At 39.2% G+C, this 27,741-nt stretch overlaps 1 protein-coding gene across 8 annotated transcripts in view; it reads left to right on the forward strand.

Moving 5' to 3' along the window:
* FNDC3B (fibronectin type III domain containing 3B) overlaps nucleotides 1–27,741 on the forward strand; it is a 369,819-nt gene that overhangs the window by 316,566 nt on the left and 25,512 nt on the right. For all 8 annotated transcript variants that reach the window (XM_039338145.1, XM_039338154.1, XM_039338138.1 and 5 more), the window contains 3 exons: nucleotides 2,400–2,612; nucleotides 20,475–20,641; nucleotides 25,153–25,280. In XM_039338145.1, the coding sequence (XP_039194079.1) occupies nucleotides 2,400–2,612; nucleotides 20,475–20,641; nucleotides 25,153–25,280 (508 nt within the window). The remainder of the gene's footprint in view (nucleotides 1–2,399; nucleotides 2,613–20,474; nucleotides 20,642–25,152; nucleotides 25,281–27,741) is intronic.

Here is a 27,741-nt window from a genome sequence, read left to right on the forward strand (position 1 = left end):
TTTTCAATGCAACCAACCTTTTCCTATTGCACTGTCAGGGAGTGTTGCATAGCATATGAATGGATGGGTCCTGTGTATTTATGGCACCTGTTCTGAAGAACCATTAGAATTTTCAATTAATGTTGCACAAATAATGACTAAGGAGAACTGTATGACCTTGTTAGCACAAAGGAGCATCAAACAGAGTGCTTTGGCTGCTGCTTCATAGGATGTGATGCTTTGTTTTTTTTAAAAGGAGAAAAATATCTAATTAGGCTATTAATCAGTGATACACGATACCAGAGCTTGTTTGGTTTTCAGACTTCCTACTATGCAATGTGTTGGAGGAACTGTTCATGCTGCTTTTGGCTGAGCAGGTGTGTTTGGGCTGGTGTTAATACCCTTTTCAGATAGTCCAGGCAAGAAGCACAACCATCAATAATAATAACACTTAACTTTATTGTAAGATTGCCTTAACAGAATCATGAAAGACTAGGAAGGGGCCCTTCTGAAAAACTTCCAGCACACAAAGAGACCCCTCTCCTTCTGTGATTTCTTATATGTGACTGTTGTCCAGTCTACAACTCTTCCTGTGTCTTTTTTTCCTTGTCCTCATACAATTATAAGTGTGAAAAGTCAACTCTAGATAGCAGTTGCTGTCACATCTATAAAACAGGTCAGTTTCGGGTTTAAGAAGAATATATACAGTATATTCTGTGTTCCTGACTGAATCTTTCTAAATTTTGTACTTCAGGAAAGCTTGAAAATTCTTGTTGACTGAAAGCAGAAAAATACACAAGTGTGTGTGTGTGTATGTGTGTACATACATACATAGTCACCTGCTGGTTTCCACTGCCTTTTATTGGCTACATAGAAGTGCATGCTCAAACAACTCTGAATGACTTTAAAAACTAGTGTCATATCCATAATTTTAAAATGTTGTTTGCTGTAGTTTTTGAAAAAGTTGCACTTCCTGAGCTTTTATCCAATGTAAAAAATGTAGAAGGCAAGTTTTTAGGAATATGAAATTCCCTTCTGTAAACTGTAAGTCTTATAGATTCATTTCTTGTTTCTGTGTTTTTGTCTCCTCCCAATCCATAAGATCAAATGACCAAAGAATCTTCTTGTACAAATCTCAAAGAAACACCATTGTGAATATTAATGAATGTTAATAGATATAGAGAGAGACAGAGACAAACAGGCAGACAGACATGTTTTGCATTAGAGTAGAATCAGGAAAAAATAATAATATACCAGAGTATTATTTAGGGTATCAATGTGTTCAATGTGTGCCAATCGGTACATTATGCAAACCACCCAACAGGCTGATTTCAATGTCAGGCTTCAGCTTTTGTGATGCTGCTTTTTTTTTGTTGTAAAGAATAATTTCAGGCTAATTTTACAGAAATATTACATTAATTGTCAGAGTAATTTCCATCCAAGTACTGCTCTTAGCTGTTTTTGTCCTATTCCTGGTACATTTTCTTTTGAAAAATTGGGCCACAGAGTTCCACCTAAAAATAGAATAATTTCAAATCACACTGATTGTTTTTAAACAGCGGTCTGAGTGTGCTACAGATACTTTTGATATGACATATTTGCTCCAAGAAAAATGAGGATTTTGTTTTTGATTCCAAATAGTTATCTCTAACTTGAGAAGGTCATTTTATGTTCACTAATTATAACAAATGAAATAGATATGATTTCAGGAACCAGGTTGAAAAAAACCAGAATGCCACATTCAGGGCCTTCCTTTCTAGTACATATAGTATAATTTTATAGCCTACTCTGTCTTTATGGCTGCTTGGAAATCAGAAAGCATTATATAATAAAAAAGATATAAACATTAGGATATCTGCTATATTCAAACCACTGGGGGCAGGGTTTTTGGGGGGAGTTACTGAACAATATCCAAGGATGATGATGATGATGATGATAAAGTTGGAAGGGACCTTGGAGGTCATCAAGTCCAACCCCCTGCTCAGGCAGGAAACCCTACACCGTTTCGGACAAATGGCTGTCCAGTCTCTTCTTAAAAACTTCCAGTGTTGGAGCATTCACCACTTCTGGAGATACTTTTTTTGAGTTAGGGAACATTGTGATATGCATCTTTTATGATGCCATTGTGACTTGCTAGTAAGATCTGCTCAAAAGCTGGTGCAGTTCCTTATTTTTTGCTATCTTTTTTCCAGTTATAGTATTCATAATTTAGGTAGAATCTGGGAGAATGCAAGCTGTGTTGGTCTGTCATCTAAGAGATGCTGGTAGTCTTATCTACAGCAGCTTCCTCAACCAACCATGATGGCACCAAAATAACAGTAGAAAAGAAAAGTAGTGATGTTGAAATTTGAAAATGTATTTATAACTCCTATTCTGTCCACTTTAGCCTTCTGTATTTTCTTTTTCTCTTCCAATGATAGGATCCGGATTCAGGCCGTCAATGAGGTTGGAGCTGGGTCTTTTAGCCACTTCATTACAGCAAAGACTCGATCGTTGCCACCCTTACCTCCTCGGCTAGAGTGTACTGCAGCAGGTCCCCAGAGCCTGAAACTGAAATGGGGAGAAAGCAGCTCCAGACAGCATGCTACTGATGACATGGTCTATCTCTTACAAATAGAGGACAAGAATAAGAGGTAAGCAAGCATGTAGCTCAGATAGCACCGTTCATCTGGAAGCTATCCTTCTAGAAGTGAGAATCATTCAAGATGGGCTTGGTTTAGTGCTAATTGTAGGAAGGGCTATGAGTATGTGCTTGAGTAAGCTGGTTGGTCTTATGTCATTAAATTCTTTCCGTTGACACTTGCAGTGAGATAACAAGTTGGAGATGAGGACTCCCAGTGTTGTTAATTCAGATAGTCCTCGAATTACGGCCACAATTGAGCCCAGAATTTAAGTTGCTACGTGAGAGAGTTGTTCAGTGAATTTTGCCCCATTTTACGACCTTCCTTGCCACGGTTGTTAAGTGAATCACTGCCGGAGTTAAGTTAGTAACATGAATGTTAAGAGAATCTGGCTTCCCCATTGACTTTGCCTGTCCGAAGGTCGCAAAAGGCGGTCACATGACCCTGGGACTCTGCAACTGTCATAGATATGAGTCAGATGCCAAGCGTCTGAATTTTGATCATGTGACCATGGGAATGCTGCAATGGTCGTAAGTGTGAAAAACGGTCATAAGTCACTTTTTTGGGTGCTCTTGTAACTTCAAATAGTCACTAAATCAGGGGTTCTCAACCTTGGCAACTTTAAGACTTGTGGACTTCAACTCTCAGAATTCCTCAGCCAGCAAAGCTGAGTTGAAATCCATAAGTCTTAAAGTTGCCAAGGTTGAGAACCCCTGCACTAAATGAACTGCTACCAACAGTAGGGGCAAAATATCTCCTAGCAAAATTCTGGTCAATTCAGTTCAAAGGTGTAGGATTTCTAAGCCACAATGAAGTACTATGACTTTACCCCTCTTTCTAGTTGGCTCTGTATCTATCTCAGCTTGTAGCTTTGACTGGTTTCTAGAGATGAAGCATTCACTCTGATATAGCTGACATTGAAGCCAATCTGATCTCTTCTTTTGAATCACTGTTATAGAAGGTAACAGATGTAGTTTTCCCATTAGCAGGAAGACTGGTATTCTCCTGCTTCCTGGTTGAAAGTAGCCCTCCTACCCAACAGAAGATAAACATTTACTTCCTAGACCTTCTTTGTATCCCTTATTTAGAATTTATTTTTCCTTTGCCCCAATCCTCACACATAATGAACAGGTAACCATGGTTACAGCTATTGGGAAAGCACCAGGTTGCAAACTCAGTGAGCGTGCTATCATTTTACATCACAACCTGCCTAAGTTTTTAAAAGCAACAGGTGGTCAGAAAGCTGTGCTTACAGAAATTGCTTCATTATTATTATCTTTTTTAAACAAAAGCAAACTACTGAATGCCCACAGCATATATTGAAAAAAATAGTGTGTGTGTGAAATTTATTTGTTGTGTGTAGTGGGAGTTAGAGGATTTTTCTAGGTGATAGATCAGGGGATCATCAACCCATATTAGATGGTAGGTTTCTTGCACCCTGCAATTACCTCAACAGAAGAAAGGGTTGACTGGCTCTTGGTGTTTTCTCTATATTTGCTACATTTTAAGATCAAGTTGTGGGTCATCGTTCATCTTCTAAATGTTCTCTGAGGGATTAAGAATGTTGTGCTTGTATTGTTCATTTGTTTTGTTTGCTAGCTTTATGGAAAATCATTTCTGGAAAGACAGGGAACAATTAATTCCATAATTTGAATAAATTGATGGAACTAATAACCACTAACCCAGGGAAACCAATTCCTGAATTCTCAACAGGTGTGGCTTCTGGGCACACTGATTGGTACTATGGAAGTTGAAATCAAGAATATTTGGAGAGCATCAACTTGAAGAAAGTAGCAATGGATTTATCCAGGGAGAATTTAGCAATATATTAAAGTAGAGGTCCCCAACCCCCAGGCCACCCACCAGCACTGGTCCAGAGCCCACCAGGAACCAGTCTACACAAGCGAGGGAAGCCCCATCTGCACAGGCGCAGCATACAGGCACTGCGTGAATCCATGCTTCCCTGGTCCATGGAAAAACCACCCTCCCTGGAACTGGCCCCTGGCAGCCAAAAGGTTGGGGGGCCACTATATTAAAGGAGTAGAACTGAATGAGACAGAATTAAATTGAAGGGGAAAGAGAAATGCTAAATGTAAAGAAGCAAATTTGTTTTGAAATTAAATTAATATAGTTGTCTGTAATACCACCACAGCCCATCCAAATTCAGCAGCAATAAACCCTTGTTATTTTTCTTTTCAAGAAATCCCAAGAGATAACTGTCGGAAAATAGAGAAAAATAAAAGATCTAGTTAATGCAAAACCATGTCTGGAAGATATGTGGTTGTTGCATTAATAATAAGTGAAATCAAATTATTTTCTCTCTGGTTAGCTAATTTTAATATATTTATTAGCAGCTAAAGTAGCTGTCTCTGTTGCATTGTTATTGGTAATTAATTGTTGCTTGTAACTTTTGCATAACAAAGATTGGAGTTGCCATTTGAGAAAGAACATTTATTAAATATCCTTTTGTTTGTTAGAAGCTCTCTTATTACTCACAATTCTCCAGTATTTGTAATAAAATAAGTGGCTTGTGTATTAGATATACATGATAAAGATTGAAATATTGCTTTCAAATTTTGATAAGCATATCAGGCAATCTTACGGCTAAGTTATGTTTTGGTCCATTAAACCTAGATTTCACTTTAGGCTATTATATTTGGGTTGTAAACAGTCCAGATGATCATCCATTGATAGCATCAATTAGATTTTCCTTTCTCTTCTAGTTGCCATCTAGTAATCATATATATTTTTTCAGCCCATATTGATAGCAGTACTTTTCTGTTCTAGTTGATAGCATCTTCTGGAACTTTCTAGCCTTGCTGGAATAAACTTTTTAAAATGTGCAGAGAAATATCTGCTACAGGACTCAAACCTGCCCCCAGATTTGGTTTAGGTCATTAAATATATTCTTGAACAATCTTTTGAATCTTCTGTGAATCTCATTCCTTTTTCCCACTCTGAAATACTTCCTCAGCAATATGTTAATACACTGCATATTAAAATCATTTTAAAAGACTTGAACATTCTCAACAGAAAAGTGAGCTGGGAAGGAATGACTTTCACAATTCTCTACCTGGTTCATGGGCCAAGCAATTAGGTGCACCTTTTCCCCATGGGAAGATGAGCTGTGTGGTAAACAAATTTAATAAATAAAAATATAATAAATTATCCAAGAATTTCTCAAGGTCAGCACCTCCAACCATAAAAGTAGAAATGCTATTGAAAAAGGCCAATGATAAACCTGTTATACTACCTCTTCCCATAGAGATTTAAAGGAAGCTTAGCAAGCCAGGGGACAATAGATTTCTCATCTCTTGGTTACAGCAATGCTCTGTGCATGGGGTCATCTTTGAAGAGTATTTGGAAGCTGTAACTGATACAAAACACAGTGATGTGGACAGTTCTGGTGGCCCCTCAAGTGACACATGTAACTGCTGTTACATGAGCTGCATTGGCTTCTAGTTTGTTTCCAGGTCCAATTCAAGGTATTGATTATTTCTTTATGGCATGGGTCCAGGGTATATGAAGAACCATCTTGTCCCACTCACTCCAGCAGAGGAGACCTACTTTAGATCACATCTGCCAAAGAATTTTAGTTGGTGAGGTCTAGGAGAAAAGAGCCTTTTTTGCTGTGGCCCCCACCCTCTGGAATATTCTCCCCCTGCAGGTGAAGTTGGCCTCCATGCTCCTGATCTCCTGAAAGAGCCTTAAAACCTGATTGGCCTGAGGCTCTGGTTGTTGTTGTTCAGTCACTAAGTCATGTCTGACTCTTTGCGACCCTATGAACCCCAGGTCCCCTGTGCACCCTGGAGCGTCCCCAAATTCATGCCCACTCCTTTATTGTTACACTATCTAACCATCTCATCCTTTGCCATCCACTTCTTCTTTTGCCTTCAGTCCTTCCCAACATCAGAATCTTTTCCTATGAATCATCTCTTCCCATTTGGTGCTCAAAGTATTTGAGCTTCAGTTTCAGTTTCTGTCATTTCAAAGAACAGTCAGGGTTGATTTGCTTAGGATTGATGGATTTGATCTCCTTGCAGTCTAAGGGACTCTTAAGAGTCTTCTCCAACACCACAATTCAAAAGGATCAATTTTCCAGTGCTCAGCCTCCCTTGTGGTCCAACTCTCCCAGCCATGTATGGGGCTCTAATAGGGGCACTCTATGCTGGGGATGGCTGATTGGTTAGAGAGAAGATCCCCAGCCCTGTATCGTCTGTCCTCTTGGCCTTTGCTTTTTATTTAGTCTTTCTAGATTTTAATCATTTATCTTTTTACCATCTTGTAAGCTGCCCAGAGTTGCTGCAGCAATAGGATTAGCAGCATATAAACTTAATAAATAACAATGATACAGGGCATTCCCACACATTCCTTGGTCATCTTGTCTTTAAATAAAGACAAGCACGACACCCATGAAAATGTCTTCAAAATTCCCTTCAGGCTTGAAAGAATTTCTGATGCAAATTATCTTTGGTCAAACCAAATAAGAACCAGTAAGAAAAAAGAATACAGCGTTTATTTATCAAGCTTCCTTATCAATAAATCTGGATAAAGTGACCATTTGGCAAACATCCGACTAGTCTCTTAATTAGGGATATACAACTGTTTAGATTTCTGAAGCAAAAAAAAATGTTTTCAAGGAATATATTATTATTTGGTGTCTGGCATACAATGTCAGGGAAATCTACACTTACTAGACCAGGGGTAGACAACCTTGGCTCTTTTATGACTCATGGACTTCAATTCCCAGAATTTCTGAGCCAGCCATTTTGGCTCAGGAATTCTGGGGTTTGAAATCCACAACTCATAAAAGAACCAAGGTTACCTATCCCTGTACTAGACACAATGCAGTGATAGCCTAGACCAGTGTTTCTCAACCTTGACAATTTTAAGGCATGTGGACTTCAACTCCCAGAATTCCACAGCCAGCATTGCTGGCTGTGGAATTCTGGGAGTTGAAGTCCACATGCCTTAAAATTGTCAAGGTTGAGAAACACTGGCCTAGACTGTTAGTTTATTCTGTTAGGCGCTTGGTGCATCGTGGGGCACAAACTAGCTCTACACCAATTAGAGGTACTCAGGTTGCTGGTTCTTCCAGGCTCCTCCTCCAGTCTTACCTCACCTCACCTTTTGTCGCAATGCCTCTTGTCCAGCCAGGTCCAGCGCACACACAAACATAGCTAGATTTTTCCCACCAAAATGGTACTCATTTATCTACTTGAGTATCCTTTTGAACTTCTGGGTTGGCAGAAGCTAGGGACTGAGCGACAGGAGCTCACTCCATCTCCCAGAGCCAGGCTCAAACTCCCAGAGTGAAGCCCATCTCTGGCTGGCAATTCCAGCTTTATTAAGTCACTGCATCACCAGATCCCCACAAGGGATATAATCCCAAAATATTATCTTGGGATTGCACAGCTATCACGCAAACTCCAGAAAATGGTGCCAACAGGTGCACATCACATCTCGAAAGCAATTTTTCCACTTTGGACCTCAACAAACTGCACATAACTATTCTTGATATGCTGCCAAAATTCCCACCAAGAAGACCAATTTAGAGTGCTTTATTTTCAAGCTTGGGCTGGTTTCTGTGGAAATTGGAATGCTGGTGGCTTTTTTTAAAAAAAAGCTGTGGGTTATTACAAGGTGGTTGTAACCACCTTTATGTTAACCAAACATAAAGTAAAAAATAAAATAAAATCCAGAGTGTAAGGTCATTTTTTTAAAAAGCAAGTCAAACAAATTAACATATTGTAGTTACATCAACACTTTAATTTCTGATGGCGATAATTAGTTTGAACTCTTCAACAATCATAGCTTTTCTAGGAAGCTTGTAAGTGTTTGCAAGAACCAGTGCTGTAGTAATCCAGTTAACTTGTGTGCTAATTATATGTTTGTCTGCCAATTGCTTTCAAAGTTTCCTTTAGAATTTGTCTGTGAAGTTGTCTCCAGTTTGTGTAAGCTTTGCAAAGGGTTAGAAAGTATATTTAATTTTTAAAGTACAGTTTACATTTATTTCAGTTTATTATAAAAATTATTTTGCACGGATTAGCCTTCCACAGCTTCAGTCATTAATATGTCCAGTCTAAAATCAACCTTCTCCAACTCTCCAGATATGTGAAGTTCAACTCCCAATCTCCTTCGTGTGTGAACTGCTGAGAATTCTAGGAAAGAAATGCCATTTATCGGTGGGGGGGACGGTTATTCAAGTAGAAAAGGACTGGTCTAGAGCAGGGCTTTTCAACCTTTTCACCCTTTGTACCACTTTTAGGTCGCCTAGCAAGGTGTCAAAAACTTGATGACCAAAAAAAAAAGGAAAAAAGTAATAAAGTACAGGTAGTCCTCGACTTACAACAGTTCGCTTAGTGACTGTTCAAAGTTACAATGGCATTGAAAAAGTTCCCCCCAAGCCACAGCCAAGCAAGATGCCTGCCTACCCGGCGGCGCTCTTCCTCCTATTTCATTGTTGTGAGCATTTCTGTTGAGGATTGGCAGCGGGGGTGGGGTGGGGGTGTTTGGTTTTTATTCCCGTCTGCTGGGACACTGTGACACTGTGACCGTCATAAATATGAATCAGTTGCCAAGCATCAGAATGTAAATCACAAGACCTTGGAGATGCTGCAACATTCCAGCTGATTGGCGCTTCTTCTGGACTCAGCAGAAGCACCAGGATCAGTGCTGCTTTCCAGCTGATTGGTGCTTCTTCGGGACTCAGCAGAAGCACCAGGATCAGTGCCAAGCTCCAGCTGGAGTCTGGCGCTGATCCTGGCGCTTCCACTGAGCCCTGAGTCCCCCGAAGAAGCGGTGATCAGTTGGAAAGCGGCACTGATCCTGGCGCTTCCGCTGAGCCCTGACAACCCTGCAGCTCCAGCCATCTCTTGCTCAGACTTGTGCGGTGCTGCCACCGGTTCAGCTCATTCCCCTCCCCCGCTACCACTTTTCTAGGATGGTCGCGTACCACCTGCCAGTGCCAATGTACCACAGGTGGTACCCGCACCACTGGTTGAAAAGCCCTGGTCTAGAGCAGTGGTTCTTAACCTTTTTGAACGAATCGCCCCCTTGAGCCAATGAGGAAGTTGTCGTCGCCCCCCTCCCCCAACATAACCTCTCAATCACAACATAGGAAATAATTCTTCAATTTATGCAAACACTTTTTTTGTTTTCTTTAAAATTGCCATCAGGATATATTGATGCAAATAATTTATTTCCAGGCTTTTCCCCATATCTCCCATATTCTGTCCAATGGCGTGCCACTGTATGGGTAGAGGCTGCTGCCCAACGCGCATGAAGATAAGCGATGCGTCTTCACATATGTACAGCGTTCTGTACTGAAGCAAGCTGGAGGAACATTTGAAAACACAATTCAATCCACTAATAGCGAGCGATCTGATGTTTTTGTACGACAGATATACCGCGATTCACTGTATGAAAAAGTCTCAAAAGTGTCCCCAAAACTTCTCGCTCCATCGCCCCCATATTGCCCCCTTTTCGTTCCTTCGCCCCCGTGTGGCCCCTTTTCGTTCTATCACCCCCCTGAAAAATGAAATCGCCCCCGGGGGGCAATATCGCCCAGGTTAAGAACCACTGGTCTAGAGAAATGAAGCAAGGCAGTTCAGAGCAGGACTAAAACAGATAATCCTGTAGTTTGATTTAAGGCAATTTCTTGCATTTCTAGCTAAATCTAAGATTTATTTTCTTGACATTAATTTTAACATTAAAGTACAGGTTAGTCCTAGAGACTTGCGGTCACAAATGAGCCCAGAATAACAGTCATTGTTGCTGTTCTTAAACAAGGCACCCATGCACTCCCAACTTTCCCCCTTGCAGTCATTGTGCATAGCATGGGGTACCTCAAGGGGTGGGGGAGACCCTGGGTTGCTGAGCAAATGGTTGTAAATTAAGGAATGCCTGTGCTCTCACCATTGCTGCAAGTACACATTAATTGCACACCTCTCTTGCCAATTATGAAAGCTGTGGTATTTTAGTTTCCAAGAGAGAGTTTCACATGGTTGGATTTTTCCACGGATATTGCTTGATTTCCTCCTGCCCATTTAGCTGTTCAAAAGCATGCAAATGCAACTAGATAAATAGGTACCACTTAGTGGGATGGTAACAACATTCTTAGTGGGATGGTAACAACATGACCATGGAAGTGTTTTTGGACAATGCTGGCTCCCTTGGCTAAGAAATGGAAATGAGCACCATGCCCTAGAGTTGGACATAACTGGACCTTTATTCCCTTTATTCTTAAAAGGATAATATTCCTTTGGAAAAATACTTGAAGAATGAACTAGCCAAAAAGAAAGCCTTTATTCTTAAAAGGCTTTCTTTTTGGCTAGTTCATTCTTCAAGTATTTTTCCAAAGGAATATTTTGATTCTGCCTTGCCTTTTGATTCCTTTATAGTGATTATCACAACATCGAAATATTTAATTACAAACACAGACTTTAAGATTAGCTTTTGAATTTCTACAATAGCTCTTGCATTAGGCATTTAGTGTCCTTAACCTTGACAGTTTGAAGCGTTCCCTCAATTTCAGTGCTGAAATATTTGCCCTTTGTAGCAATCATGCAAGAAAAAAACACAACTGCTTTAATTAGTTGAAGAGGTGCTTCAGGCTGATACATTTTAAAGTGTGTCTTCCAAATGCTTGTCACTTTTCCGCATCACATTTATTTATTACTTTCTGGTTTATTACAAGCCAAGTCCAGTCCAAACCAGCATTGCAAATTACAGTTTGAAATTGGTTTCCAGCACTGATTGATAGGACAAAAAGATATCAGCACATATGTAAGGCCAAAACGGTAATATAAAACTGTAACTTAGTATTATACCTAAACAAGATGATTTACATTAACATTTAAATAATATCAACATTATGTTGTGCTATGAACAGAAAACACGCTTTAAAGACTATAAATGAGTTATCTTGCAATCATGAGTTTTCAAGTTTTAACTAGAAAATCATTTGTGTCTAAATTAAATCAAAACCACTAACACCCCCTTGTACTGCAGTGTCTCCTTCCCACTTAGCTTCGAAAGCTTTAGAGTGACTTTCAAAAGATACCCTGTCTCAAATTGCATTAATGTGTTCAAATAATCAACATGCAAATATTGAAAGGCTTTGGCTTCTGAATAAGGAAAGGAAATTAATAATTAAGAGTGAGTCATACAGTTGCTATAGCCCGATTCATTATCCAGATTGAACTATTAACAACAGCAACAACTAATAAATTGCTGATATCCAATTTATTACTGAGTAACTAGTTTTTTTTCCCCATCTGACGTCCTCTAAATATATGGTGCCCCAAACTCTCTGAATTCTATGATATGATGGCTCCAATTGCAGTCCCAGGCTTCAGTTTGAGAAAGCTGGGGTGCATCAGATTATATTTCTACTTTCCCTTCTCTTTTCTCTTCTGTTACCAACCCACCCTCAACATTATTCTCAATTCTAAGAGGAAAAAAGGGAAAGGGATTTTCACAGCATACTTCACATACATAGCTTGGTTAAAAAAGAATAATTATCCTGCTTTGTCAAATTAAGGTAATAGTAGATTCAGTAGAAATGCAATCTGATGCACCTCAGCTTTCTCAAACTGATGCCTGGGAATGCAATTGGAGCCATGATATCATAGAATTCAGAGAGTTTGGGGCGCCATGTATTTAGAGCAGTGGTTCTCAACTTTTTTAATGCCGCGACCCTCAACCGGTCGTAAGTCGAGGACTACTCAACCGGTCATAAGTCGAGGACTACTCAACCGGTCGTAAGTCGAGGACTACTCAACTGGTGCAGCACCGTTTGCAGAATGGGACTTTTGGCGGGCTCAGCAGGGCAGAGACAGCCTGGACAATTCCTATTGGCTTTTGAAAGCCAATAGAATTAGACTCTATTCAAGAGAGTCTATTTTATTGGCTTTCAAAAGCCAATAGAATAAAAGGGAGTAGCACAGCTAAGGAAAAGGGGAAAAATGGCGGACTGCGTTGTTTGGTGACCCCCGTGAAATGGTCGTTCGACCCCAAATGGGGTCCCGACCCACAGGTTGAGAACCACTGATTTAGAGGATGTTGACTGAGGAAAAAACCCCTATTTACTCTAGTTATTAAAGATAGTTATTAAAGATCTGAAACATTATTGGCCATGCTCTTTAGTGCTCCTTTATGCCTATCCCAAACATATTGTTGCACACAACAGCTTACTTGGGTATAATAACAATAAGTCCAAATGGCAATTGTGATGGTGAATCTAAGCTCCTCCTGCCTTTTAGGTACACTACAACATGCATAAAAATGAGCTAAGCTTAGATTACACTGTTAGTGTTGTGGCCACCATTTTGTCTCTTTTGACCATATCCTATGGAATTCTAGGATGGGCAGCCGTAAACAAAGATTGTGTAGGTTTCCTCCAGTAGTTCTCTAGAGCAGAGGTCCCCAACCTTTTGGGCACCAGGGACCAGTTCCATGGAGAAAGGTTTTTCCACGGACCATAGAGTGTGTAGTTTTGTGTACTGCTTGCATCCCATGGATGGGGCTTTGCTTGTTTGTGAGGACCAGTTGCTAGCATGCTTCAGCCCAGTGCCAGTCCATGGACCGGGGATTGGGGACCCCTGCTCTAGAGCTAATACCCTGCTGTGTTCCAACTTATAATCATAATTGGGATCAGAATTTCCATTGCTAAACAAGGTGGTTGTTAAATGAGTAGCACTTGATTTTAACAACCTTTTTTGTCTTGGTTTTTAAACTGTTCACTGCATTTGTTCAGTGAATATTCCACTCATTAAGGAAATCAGCTTCCCCTGTTGATTTTGCTTATCAGAAGCAGCTGGGAAGGTTGCAAATGGTGGATCACATGATCCCGGGATGTTGCCAAACTCCTGAATTTTGACCATGTAACCACGGGTATGCTGTGGTAGTTATTATATAAGTGTGAGGACCGGTTTTTCAGTGCTGTTGTAATTTCAAACTAAATGAATGGTTGTTAAGTCCAGGATTATCTGTAATGGAGGTCATCCTGTTTTCTACCTCTGTATAATTCTGTTCCAAGCTTATTTCATCCTGTAAAAATGTTCCTGTATGCCAGCGGTTCTCAACCTATGGGTGGCGACCCCATTTGGGGTCGAACGATCATTTTACGGGGGTCGCCAAACAACGCGATCCGCCATTTTTCCCCCTCAGGGGGCGGCACCGCGCATGCGTCCGTGTTATCGGGGGTCACCGTATAAAAAGGTTGAGAACCGCTGCTGTATGCGAATGTGTTTCCTCTTAGAAGCATTTTTCAGAGTAGTGAATTGGAGCATAATCATTCAGTTCTAAAAATCTCAGGAATAAATTGCTGCCTACTGACAGTCAAATGTTTATTATGGATCCATATTGATGTGTAGACTTACACACTGAGCTATACAGATTGAGAATAGACTTGATGATGTTGTTAAAATAATTAGCACTTGGCAGAAATCTTACTGTTCTAGTGTAAACAAGTTTTCTTCTTGGTGTAACCTTTGATAAAGAATTTATGGCAATCGGTAAGTCCAAATATCTACAACATCAGATGAGTGAGATGCTTTTTTTCCCTGTTAACAACACTGCTTGGAATATCTTGTTCATTTATGGACTACATTCTTTATTTCTAGATTGACACACAGGGAGAGCTAGACTGATAAATATATTTGATATGCAGGATGGCCAAGCCATTGAAGTTCCTTTTTCAAAAGAGCAGGAAATGTGTGCCAGTATCTAAAAAAAAGCTCTTCCCTCTAATGGTAATTTCATTTAAATATTAGCAGCTTTTGTTTGCAGAGATGGGTTAACCTCAATTTAAAAATGCACCAGTGGTTTGTGCTGCAGAGAAAACAGCCTTGGGTCATCAATTTAATTCATTAACTCATTTCCCCACCTGGGTTGTTACCACAAGAGGACAAGCAAATAGCTTCATTTATAGCCAGGAAGGTTAAGCAAAGCTCTGATTCCTGTTTACACCATTGGACCCTGCCAAATTCAGCTTTGCACCATATTATTCTTAACTGATTCTCGTTTATTTAAAGCTTCAGATCTAAGTGTATTTGTTTTAAAACCAGATTGGTAGTAGTGGGAGAAGAAGCCTCCCTTCAAAGGAAATAAATAAGTAAATTGTACATCACACATAAAGGAAATCATAATTCTATTCCTGCTCATTGTTTGATTGCACTGGCTTAAAAAATCAACAGGAAATTGGTATGGCGACATGCATCTTCTTTCCTGGAAGATCCTTACAGAAAATTTTAAAAAGGGACTGGTCACTAAATTGCAGTCTTGTCATGTGTTAAGCATTTTTAATAAGAACCAGGGTTGCTCATTGGGAAGAGAGGAGTTAAAAAAAGATCACAGGTGTGTAACATGAAAAAAGAGGTGAGCTTAGACTGCATGACTGTGGCTGCCATCTTTGGATTGAGATGGGTATAACAAATTTAATAAATCATCACCATCAACTTGGGTTTTTTTTATTGAAAAGTTTTATACAATATACATCCCAAGACCCACCCACCCCTACTCCCCTCCCTCACTTCCCAGAGCTGAATTCAGGGTTACAAATAAACAATCAAACTCTAAAAAAAACATTACCCAACTATACAAGTAACCAAGTCCATAACGCACTTTAACTCCCTTATAACATAAATATAAACAAATTAAAAATAAACATAATAATATAAACAAATCAATATTATTAAACCACACTAAAACTAATAAAAATTAAAAAAGAAACTATTAATAATACTCTAAAGTTTACTCATCAACTTGGGTTTTTGATGCACATATTCCTGGGGACATCCCCTTATTCTGTATATGTGTCTTTATTGTTTAACATTAGAAAGAAAAGAGGATAGGGCTAGTTCAGGCTGTTAACAGAAAAGAAACAACGTGGGTAATGTTACGGTAATTGCTTCGAGAAGTTGTGAATGCTCCAACACTGGAGGGTTTTTTTTAAAGAAGAGATTGGACAACCATTTGTCTGAAATGGTACAGAGTTTCCTGCCAGAGCAGGGGGGTGAACTAGAAGAACTCCAAGTTTGGCTGATATTATATGAATAAAGCTGGATCTTCTAGTATTGAGTTGTACAATAGAAGGCCATGATAGGTATTATCAGACCATCATGGTCTTTGAATCAGTGTATTTTAGTTGACATTTTTAATACTTTTCTTTTTGTTATGGCTTTCGCTGACCAGTACTTTTTGGAAAGAATTACGATAGGATTCAGTAATGATGTCATTTGCTACTACTGTATTATTATTTGTGTTTTATCTGAGAGCTCAAAGTGTTCGCACCCAGTTTTCTGCTTTTATCCTCCTGAAAAGAACACTATAGTTGTTTGAACTGAGATTGAATGACTAGCCCAATAAAATTTGTGTTTGAATGGCAACATGAAGCTGTTCTGCTTGGTCCAGATCCAAGTACATCTGTTTCAGATTGTTGGTTCTGTGAATAGATATTTTTGTGGATGCAAACAAAAGTAGATATCCATAGGTTATTGTTCAGTGAATAGTGAATGGAAGCAAATATGAGTTTTTGAGAAATATTGTATGGCGTTCCAAATATGAAAAGTTATTCTGCTAGGTGACATGAAAGCATAGACAAGAATAAGAGGAAGAAGTATAGAAAAAGTAATTGGGCCATTAAGAATAAATTAGGATCATCACCGATTATCTGTGTTTAGTTTGAAAATATAACCCTGTCTATTCATGTACACATGGGATAGGAATTAATACAAATCTGAAAACATGGATTGAGTTCATTTTTTGTTCCAAAATAGTGAGAGCATTAGCGAAGGTCATAAGAGCAACAGAACAGACCACTCTTGAATATTGAGAATGGAAATTAGAAGAAAAGTAAAAGAAATCAGAATGTAACAGAATAACAGAGTTGGAAGAGACCTTGGAGGTCATCTAGTCCAATCCCCCTGCTCAAGCAGGAGACCCTATACCATTTCAGACAAATTGCTGTCCAATCTCTTCTTAAAAATATCAAGTATTGGAGCACCCATAGCTTCTGGAGTCCAGTTGTCCAACTGATTAATTGTTCTCACTGACAGGAAATTTCTCCTTAGCTCTAGGTTGGTTCTTTCCTTGATCAGTTTCTATCTATTGCTTCTTGTGCCATAATGTTATTTGTGTTACCTTTTCTTGCTTGATATTGGAAGGCTGTGTCCATATATCCTTCTTGTTGCCAGATACATTTATCTTCTGGTACTGGGATCTTTTCCTCTTTGAATTTTGGGAACTTTTTTTTTTTAATTTTGACAATGGCTCTTATCTCTTTCCGTAGCTTCTCAGGTTTATGTCTGTTTAAATATACTAAACTTCTTCCTTACATTGATCTTACATCTGTGTCCCCCATAAATCATCCATGCTTTGAACATTATTTGCAAGGCTAAATGTCTGTAAATGTATAGATGAATGTATACATCTATACATTCTTGGTAAAAATGTAAAAATGTTTTTCAAAGAGGGAGGGGAACAAATATGCTCAGGCTTGTAAAATTATGTTACTATAGTCTATCTCAGTAAAATACAGTCTTCCTGTAGAGTCCATTCACGTACCTGGCCTATCTTATTGGGTTCAGAACGTTATCCTACCATGAGTTTTATTTTCCACCAACATTGGTCTCACAGTCATGAAACCTACAAAACTTTCCCACAATATCAAGGGTTGACATTATCTCCAGATATTAATCCTAGCTTCCAAAATGATGGCAATTGTAAGTATTAACGTGCTGGGGCAGATCTGCTATAACAGATTGCTAAGCCACAGGCTAGCATAATATTTTCAACAGTGATCAAACAGATGCTTTTGAATGCTCCAAGCAAGTTTAAAAAACAAAGATCAGAGTTGCACTGTATACCTAGCAAGTTAAATGAATTTCCTTGAAACAGCTAAATGGATGCAAGCAATAATAAAAACAAATTGAAAGCAAACAATTAGAACGCAGTAAAGAAAAGCCAGAATGCATTAGTGTACATGGAAATCTTGCTGTGGGAAACAATCTTCTACTTGTAGAAAATTGTTTTTATTCATATTAATACATTTTCTGAGGAAAAAGATGATTTGTTGGCCAATGATCATAAAGTATGACAAAGATGAGAGAATCTATCTATTATAGTATTGGGAGCATTTGTGCATGTATATATAATTTCTAATCATCTTTTTTACATTAAAGAGTCCCAAAATAGAGATTCAGTGCACCAATTTAAAACAATTAAAATTAAAATGTCACAATAAAAAAATAAGCAAATTGTCCACTGTTTAAAGAACAGCAAACATACCTTAAATCCCAAAATACAGCACAGAAACATTGTTGTCTTGAACATCAGTAGCAAATCCAGACTGCACATTTTTCTAGTTCCTAGATTTTACTACAGAATAATGTTGTTATTTTCTTATTCACAAGGTTGAATAGAAGAAACTCATCTTGATTTATTAATGCTTGTGAGATAGGATTATATCTTAGCTGCTTTGTAGTGTTTATTAATGTATATTCCAGGAGAGAAATATTCCCATTTCAGATCAAGGATAAGACTGTTCACAGCACCCATATTTTAAAGAAATATTTAGATAAGGTCAAAGCAAGATGAAAAAAAATTAAACAATGAGAACTTCCCTCTAGTGATTTTGCGTTTAAATGAGAATCCCATTGCTGTTTGCAAAAAGAAAGTTGGGAGTCATTTCTTTGCTTTCTGCAGTTTTGTCTTCTTTCTTTTTCATTGTTTACCTTTTTCTTTCTTCTGTGTTAATGATTAGTTTCTGTTTGTTTTTATCTCTTTATCTGAAAAATCTAATAAAGTTTTCTTTTTTAAAAAAAGGAAGAAATCACTGTGACTTCTTCCCAATCCAGCCCAGTGACAGTAGATTGAAGTCTCCTCCAACTGGGATCCAGATAAATTACTCACGTCCAGCAAAACTCTGTGCCACCAATAAATTGTGTTAGTTTAAACCCTCCACAATCAGCATTCTCTGCACAATGCCAGCACACCACATTCTCCTGCTTCTTGCCGTAAGGTTTCCCAACAAACACAACTCTTAATCTTCTCTTCTTTCTCTCCACTATCTTGTCACACCTGCCCATTGTGATTCAGAATTGTATTGATTTTAACAAAGCATAAAATACAAAAATATATAGAATGATGAAGGTAAAATAAGGGAGGAAAAGGGGAAGTGAAAAATTTAGGTTGGGGGGGGGAAAGCATTGACTTCTGACTCCTTTTGGTACAGTAGAATAAGATAATAACTTTTATATTTACTTTTATATAATAGTATATACCAGCATTTCTATAACACCAAACCTATCTAATCAGTAAAATCCAAAAGCAAAGTTTCCTTTTTTTCCCACCTCAAGCACTAAGTCCAAAAGCAGTTTGCAAGTAGAAACAAAATTAATTGTGTTCTTTACTCCTTAATTGTGCTAACTTCATTTAACTTTTGCAGCCATTTGTCCACTGTCCATATATACCATCAAAGTTGTAAATTTTTTTAGGGGGAAAAAATCACATCTACACATCAATCTTTAATACTATAACTTTCTGAATTCCTTAACGTCTCCATGCGTAATCGTTACCCCCTCACTGTTTTGCCAACTTTTGTTGCAAAAAAATGGTAATTTTCACTATCCCATGTGGCCGTCCTTGGTGCCAGATTAAAAAGAAACTAAAATAATAATTCCAGATTTATTCTGAGAAACATTAGTATTCATTGACTGCATGATGTTATGCTCCTGCTGTTGCTAATTAGAAGTACCGAAAATTCAATTCACCGGCTACCCATGCAGCAAAAACATCTGATTGTCAAGTTGAAACACTGACTAACATTCCAAAAATGGTAGAAAATGATCTAGTTAGGAGAGGGAGAAATCATTGCGTTACAATACATTTTGAACCTTATACTCTCCTGGTTAATGGCTGTGCGTATCTCACATAAAAGGATGCATGGGGCCATGTCCATGTATTTATTTTTTGATCTTCCAGGGCCAAAAGCTAAAATTCTGCATAAAAGGCAAACCAATTTAACTTAATACAAAACAAAATAGGAATGAAGACAACACCTAATAAAATCAAAATAAAGCCAACTGGAATAGAATCTATGCTGAATGAAATCAACTGCAACAGAACAAGAGTGCAATAATTTTAAGCATGGCTCAAATCATTTTTTAAAATAAACTGAATAAAATGACAACCCCCCCAAAAAGGTATTTATGATCCAGTTCTGAAGTTCTGACACTGCTCGTTCCCACAGTCATGTGACTGAATTTGATTGCTTGACAGTTCACCTATATTTATGACAGTGCCCCAGAGTCAGGTGGTCACAATTTTTGCTGAAAACCACTGCTTAGCAAAAACACCCCTTTGCAAACTTTCATAAGTGTGAAAACTGGTCATAAGTGATCAAAGGTCACGTGATCAAAATTCAAATGCTTGGCAGTTGGTTCATATTTATGAGGGCTGCAGTGTCCCAGTATCATGCATTCCTCTTTGATGACCTTCGGACAAGCAAAGTCAATAGAAAAGCCAGATTTACTTAACAACCGTGTTTACTAACTTAACAACTGCATCATAAATGCAAGACTCAAAATTAACATCTGTCTTAGCAATGAAAATTTTGGGCTCAGTTGTGGCCGTAAGTTAAGAACTACCTGTGTTTTGTTAAGATTTAGAGGGAAATTCTAATATAGATTTTATAGTCTGCTTGGGGTGAAAACCATGCAAATACTGTGATAAATCCATCTTCTAGAGAACTTGAACCTGAGCTTCTAGATTAAGATATCATTAACCTTTTGTCTCTGAGGCAACAGACAACCCATCAATGAAAACATTGTAAACAAATAACAACAAATTTGTACTTCTCTCCTTTTTTAGGTTTATTTCAATCTATAGGGGACCTAGTCATACTTACAAGGTACAGCGGCTGACGGAATATACCTGCTACACATTTAGAATACAAGCTGTAAATGGTGCTGGGGAAGGACCTTTCTCAGAAGTGTTTAGCTTCAGTACAACTAAATCTATCCCCCCTGTCATTAAAGGTAAGTAAGATACACCTCCTGATTTTGGTGGGGTGGGGTTTGGGTGGGAGGACGGAACATTTAGTAGACATAAATCTCCCCTCCAATCACTTTTCCTCCTAGAACAATGCACAGATAGTCCTTACAACCATTCATTCAGCAACCGTTCAAAGTTACAACTAGACTGAAAAAAAAGTGACTTAGGATAGGTCCTTGCACTTACGATCGTTTGCAGCGTCTCTATGGTCACATGATCAAAATCTGGTTACTTGGCAACTAGGATATATTTACGATGGTTGCAGCGTCCCAGGGTCATGACATCACTATTTGCAACCTTCCCAGAGGACGAGCGAAGCAAATGGGGGAAGCTGGATTCACTTAACAGCTGCAGTGATTCATTTAACAACCATGGCAAAAACAGTCCTAAAAACAGGTACATCTCATCCAGCAACAATTGCCCTGCTTAGCAGTGGAAATTCTGGCCCCAGTTGTAGTTGCAAGTCAAGGATAACCCTGTACCAAGTTTGTCATAAGCCTAGATCTGTATCGTCTCCGTTGGACCATCGTGAGAACTCTTTCCGAAATGGAGAAATTAGGCTCTAGGAATTGATTCTACAAATGCCTGATTGAAATTAGGTCCAAGTAGTCCTCAGTTTATACCCACAGCTGGGACCAGAATCTCCAGACCAGACAGTTGTAAGAGCAGGCACCCAGTTTTACAACCTTTTTGTCCGAGTTGTTAAGTAAATTATTGCAGCTGTTGGGTGAATCATGTGGTCGTTAAATGAATCCAACTTCCCCCATTGACTTGGTTTGTTGGAAGTCAGTTGGTAAAGTGCCAAATGGCAAGTGTGACCTGGGACGCTATAACCGTGGTAAATACATGCCGGTTGGCGAGTGCCCAGATTTTGACTGCATAACCAACCATAGGATGCTGTGAGGATCAGTTGTAGGTCACTTTTTTAATGTTCTTGTAACTTTGATCACTAAATGAATGATTGTAAGTCGAGGACTACCTGTATGTCTTTTATGTGCAACAACTTTGCTCAATCTTCTTGTATGGAATTCCTTCTCTCTTTTTTAAACTTATTCTCAAAAGGGGGTAGAAAACATCTATCCTCTGTTGGGCATTCAGTTCAATTGGCGTGATTTGTATTAGTTTTCCAGATTATGGAACCCATCCTAATATTGAATTTGGAACTTTTTTGCTCATTTCCCATTTGAAATCTACCATTAAATGAACATTGATTGTGAGAACTGATGTTTGACTATAGTTGACTATTGCTGAAAGCTTTGTATATTTTTGATAGATGAGATTTTTTTTTTAGCTGATAAATGACATATGATGGATTTTAACTGATGGAAGATGACTTTTTCCCCAAGGATGTTAGGTAGGGATTGTCTCAAATAGATACACTTCAGAAAATTGTTTGTCTCTTGTATTAAAAACAGTTTTTTGCCACCTGGTGGAGCAATAAATCCACCAGAATATCGTACGTTTAACCAACTCTTATCTGGTTGATACCGCAAGGAAAACTAAATTCTTCAACAATCAACATGTTTTCCTTCTTTGCAGCTTGATTCTTTGTTATTTGCCTACTTGTTCCTTTATTGTTTTTCACTTTTCTAAGAACAAAATAGCAATAGAGGAAGATGGTTGATAGATAAATTGAATAATACATTACCTTATCTTCTAGGCGCTTCAAACTCTTGTTTCTATTTCTATTTCCATTACTCCTTACCATTCCAATCATGTATATTTCTTTCAGGTCCATCCATCTGTATGCCTTTTTGCCTTCTTTTATTTGCCTTATTTATATGCTAATAAAGCTCTTACTATAACCTTTAACTGAGCAAAACTGTGCATTATAGGGCAGCGATTTTGGAACCAGTATCTTAAATGGGCTAACTTACAGAATATGTCCAAAATTCAGGAGCCATGGCTCCCAAAGGAATGAAAATTGGGAAGTTGTGGCTGCTTCAGTGCTACTGGCTGCTGCTGTACTGCTGGGCTGCTGCTGCAATCACATGATCTTCATTTTCAACATTCTGTGACAGTTTTCCCAGCCAGTCTCAAAATCCCTCACTCCCTCCCCCATTCAACAGTAGCCACTTACTACCTGCTAGAAAGGGAGGGCAAAGGAGAAGGGAGGGAGGGAGGAACAGGGGGGAAAGAACTCAGGCACACCATGCTGCCCCCACACATGCTTCTCCAACCATGCCACCTCCCCACCCATAGAGCATCCCCATGAATCTTCCCTAATTAACATTTCTCCTCCATATGTCTTCCCTGACCCTCAAAGCACCACTTGCACATTCCATGTGCTTTTCCTAAGCTGGGCCCCTCCCTTGTGGCACCTCTTGGGCACTTCCATGCACCCTCACTGACCTGAGCTCTCCTGTGCACCTTTTCCTGATCAGCACAATATCTTTTTGTGCATTCCCAAGTGCCCCTAGGAACCCTTCCCAACCCAAGCCACCACCCCATGTGCTGCCCCCAACCAGTATAGCCGCTCTTGCATACTCATGCAACCCCCATGCATTCATGACCTGCACCAGCCCTCTCATGCACCCTACTGACCTGCAGAGTACCTCTTAGACATGCACTTGACCCCTGTGCAATTTTGTTGACCTACGCCCCCTCCCCTGCAAACCCCACCCAACTAGCAGAGCACCTCTCAGGCATCCCTGGATACCTTCTTGAGTTATGCTGCCCACTCACATGGCTTCCCCAACCCATACGGTATCTGGCACACACACAAACACACCTCTCCCAACTCCAATAGCACCTCTCATAGATTCCCATGTACCATTCCTGATCCGCACTCCCTCACTCCCTCACTGGTCTGCCTGCTGGCCTTGGACTTGCAACTTCCTTCTGTCTTCCCTATCGACTTTCTCCCTGCAAGCTTCTCAGAAAGTAAACGGGGAAGAGGGAGGGAGGGAGGGAGGGAGGGAGGGGAGGGAAGAGGGAGGGAGGGGAGGGAGGGAGGAAGGTTTCTGATGCTTCCTGCCATCTTCCCACAAAGAAACTCAGTGGGGAAGCCGGCAGGAAATTAGAAATCGTTCCTGCTCCCACTACTTTTTTGGCCATTCTGCTTCTCTGTTTAGGCAAGGAAATGTCTCTGAAACAATGACCCAAAGGGGCACAAGTTGTCTAGTCTACTTTTGTCTTGATTTTGCCTTTATCATTGTATCATTTATCATTTTATCATTTCCTAGAAAATGCTCATACTTAATCAACATCCCACTCATTGCATCTGTTCTCTTGGATCAGATGTGTGATGCGGTAAATATGTATGGCGGTAGTGACACACAGATACACATTCTTCTTTGCCTAAAGAAGTGCACAGCTGGAGAAATTAATACTAGGATAATATGTTCTCAGGTTTGGAAATTAAGAAGACAGCTAATACTACATGAAGGAGAACCAGCAGGAAAGACTGTAGGCACCTTTGGTTGCTGCATCAGCTATAATTTTGCCTGGATCAAGAAAAAGAACAGTTTTGAATAAGTCCAGAGCAATGATAAGTAGGATTCTATATAGCAGTGGTTCTCAACCTGTGGGTCGGGACCCCATTTGGGGTCGAACGATCATTTCACGGGGGTCGCCAAACAACACAGTCCGCCATTTTTTTCCCCCTTTTCCTTACTGTGCTACTCCCTTTTATTCTATTGGCTATTGAAAGCCAATAGAATAGACTCTCTTGAATAGAGTCTAATTCTATTGGCTTTCAAAAGCCAATAGGAATTGTCCAGGCTGTCTCTGCCCTGCTGAGCCCGCCAAAAGTCCCATTCTGCAAACGGTGCTGCACCAGTTGAGTAGTCCTCGACTTACGACTGGTTGAGTAGTCCTCGACTTACGACCGCTTGGGGGTCGCGGCATTAAAAAGGTTGAGAACCACTGCTACATAGGATGAGAAGCTGATGGAAAAAGAAGCTTCTGTGGAACTTCTCTCTCTCTCTCTCTCTCTCTCTCTCTCTCTCTCTCTCTTTCTCTGTGTGTGTGTGTTAAAATAGAGAACAGCTTAAGCTTAGTAAAATTCTGGGGGGGGGGGGTAGGAACATGTGTAGAATACTAAAAGAAGAGTACAGACCAATAGCTCAAAACTGTAAACAGGAAGGTGAAGTTTAGAATGAACTAAGATTGGTCAGAACAACTGAAAAGTCTTCTTCCTAAATAAAAAGAAGAAATAAGCTTCAGTATATCGGCTGCCCACTGAAGATGGCAATACACTACTAACAAGAAAAGGGCAGAACTATTGAATTGCTATTTTATTGTTGGCTGAGAAAAATTGAAGTTTGAAAGAGAAAGAAAATTGCTAGAGAATGCCACTTACTTTAAATATCCAGGACTAGATGAATCGCATTCCATCACATTCACTGCACCTTATCTGTCAGTGATAACATTCCCAGTTGAAATTCTGAATTTTTAAAACACATAAAAATCAGTATTGAAAGAAGAAAAATGAGAAGTGCGCCTTCCTTCTGCACGTGCCAATTGATATGTGGTAAACTTTTTTTTTTAATAGCACCTCGAGTGAGACAGTTAGAAGGAAACACCTGTGAAATTGCTTGGGAAACCGCACCCCCAATGAAGGGAGACTCTGTGAACTACATTCTGCAGGTCCTAGTTGGAAGAGAGTCTGAATACAAACAGGTAAGAAGGAGTGATAGTTTAACCCAAAGTAGATACAACAATCCTGCACTCTCTTACAATGTGTTTATAAGTAACGAGAGGCAAAAAGTGGATTTATTTTGATCTAATTTCCAACACCAACTGTAGAAGAAGACTGGACACATTGGATCTGTCTGAGGTAGTGTTACGTGTACCTGAGGTAGAACAGAAGTGCAAAAAACAGGATGGTGGAAATGATGAATAAAAGAAATAAAGGGGAATATATATATATATCTGCCATTTATATCTGCCGTTATATTAGTATTTGATAACAAAAATAAACCAGATGTTAAAAATTGTAGACTTGTTGGAGTAAATTGCCACGTCTGACTTTTTTTCTGAGTCATTTTGAGATCTCCTTCTATTGGATCACCTTCAAGCTGGTTCTTTTCTATTATCACCATGGAAATGATGCCAATATCTTCTCAGAAGCACAGCATGATCTCCTAGCAGCCCCAGATTCACATCAATTTTATGCAAATTTTTAAAAGTTGGAAATAAAACGAGAGAGGCTGGATTTGTCTAGCCACCGTTCTGTAGGCATCTCTCTTCATTGACTAAAACATATGTCCCCATTCTGTTACGCAAATTCATGAAGGGAAAAAAAAAAGATTTATGTGCTTATTCATTTTAGGTGCGTATCTTAATGAGAACTTAGTACAGGTAGCCCTCAACTTACAATCACAATTGAGCCTAAAATTTCTGTTGTTAAGTGAGACTTTTGTTAAGTGAGTTTTGCCCAATATTTTTTTTTCTTCCCACGGTTGTTAAGTGAATCTGGCTTCCTCAGTGACTTTGCTTGTCCGAAGGTCACAAAAGGTAAAGAACATGATCTTGAGACACAGCAACGGTCATAAATATGAACCAGTTGCCAAGCATCTGAATCTTTATTGCATGATCATGGGGATGTTGCAAAGGTTGTAACTGTGAAAAACAGTCATAAGTCACATTTTTCAGCACCGTTGTAACTTTGAACAGTCACTAAATGAACTGTTGTAAGTCAAGACTACAGATCAGAGGTCTCCAACCTTTTGGGCACCAGGGACCAGTTACATGGAGTGAGGTTTTTCCGCAGACTGGAGGGGGCGTGGTTTTGTGTGCTGCTTGCATCCCACAGATGGGGCTTTGCTTATTTGTGTGGTCCAGTAGCTGGCATGATGCAGCCCAGTACTGGTCCACAGACTGGGGGTTGGGGACCCCTGCTATAAATGCTTACTTTGGTTGCATCCATTTTTTCTTCAGGAGACATTGCCATACTTCTCTTTGATGCGTGTAAGGAATTCTATTCAACTTCTAGTTCTAGAAAACCAATTATGTTTAGCTACATGCAGAATTTTATTTAACATCTGGTACTGTTGAAATATGTCTACTCTGTCTTTGGTTCCAAGGTCACTTCTCTCCTGTACAGTGAAGTGATGCCTGCAATAGACCATCGAAATAGGACAGAATTTCCCTGTTTTTAACCTTTCATAAATGTTGCTTTTTAAAGGGACATTCACTTTTCTGACCTCCAAATTTACGTATAGGTGGGCCTTCACGTACAACCGTTTATTTAATGACCATTCCAAGTTACGATGGCATTGAAAAATGTGACTTGTGACCATTTTGACATTTTTGACCATTGCAACTTTCCCATGGTCACATGATCAAAATTTGGACACTTGATAACTGACTCATATTTAAGATGGTTGGGTCCCGGGGTCATGTGATCATCTTGACAAACAAAATCAATGGGGAAGCCAGATTCACTTAACAGCTGTATTACTAATTTAACAACTGCAGTGATTCACTTAACAACTGTGGCAAGATAGGTCGTAAATTGGGACAAAATTCAGTTAACAACTCTTTCGCTTAGCAACAGAAATTTTGAGATCAATTGTGATCATAAGTCGAGGAACCTCTGCACGCTATTTCTAGTGCACAATTGCTATTTAGGGCTCAACTAGGATCAAATTACAACATGATCACCTTAGAAAGGATTCTTAAAACAAAATTTCTAAGAAGCAGCTTCCAGGTGACCCACCGTGTTCCAAAAGCACTGTGACAGGAAGCAGGAAGCAGTGAACCTGGATAAATATCTTTATGTACTGGTTAAAAGTGGATTGACCCATCTAAAATTGGCAAGAAAACTACAAGTCTTCCTGGGAAATGACGAACCTAAAAAAACTGAGCTTCTTCTATGGTTTCTCCAGCGATGCCATCTTAACCTTAGAATCAGATCAAGCTAGTTCAGTACTAAAGCACAAAGAATCTTAGATATAGAAGGTCAAACAGAAATTGCTACTTTCTCTCATAGCATAATTGCAAAGAATCCAATTTTGGTGACTAAACCACGCTCACATTTCTATCATATGATAATTCCCAAATTCAGGAGTGCCTTATCTTTTAGTTCAGTTTAATGCTCTTCCTGGAAGGGAAATACATGAAAAAACCTCATATGAAA

This window comes from Crotalus tigris, unplaced genomic scaffold, assembly GCF_016545835.1.
Source record: "Crotalus tigris isolate CLP2741 ecotype Arizona unplaced genomic scaffold, ASM1654583v1 scf7180000017549.6302385, whole genome shotgun sequence".
Taxonomy (NCBI): domain Eukaryota; kingdom Metazoa; phylum Chordata; class Lepidosauria; order Squamata; family Viperidae; genus Crotalus; species Crotalus tigris.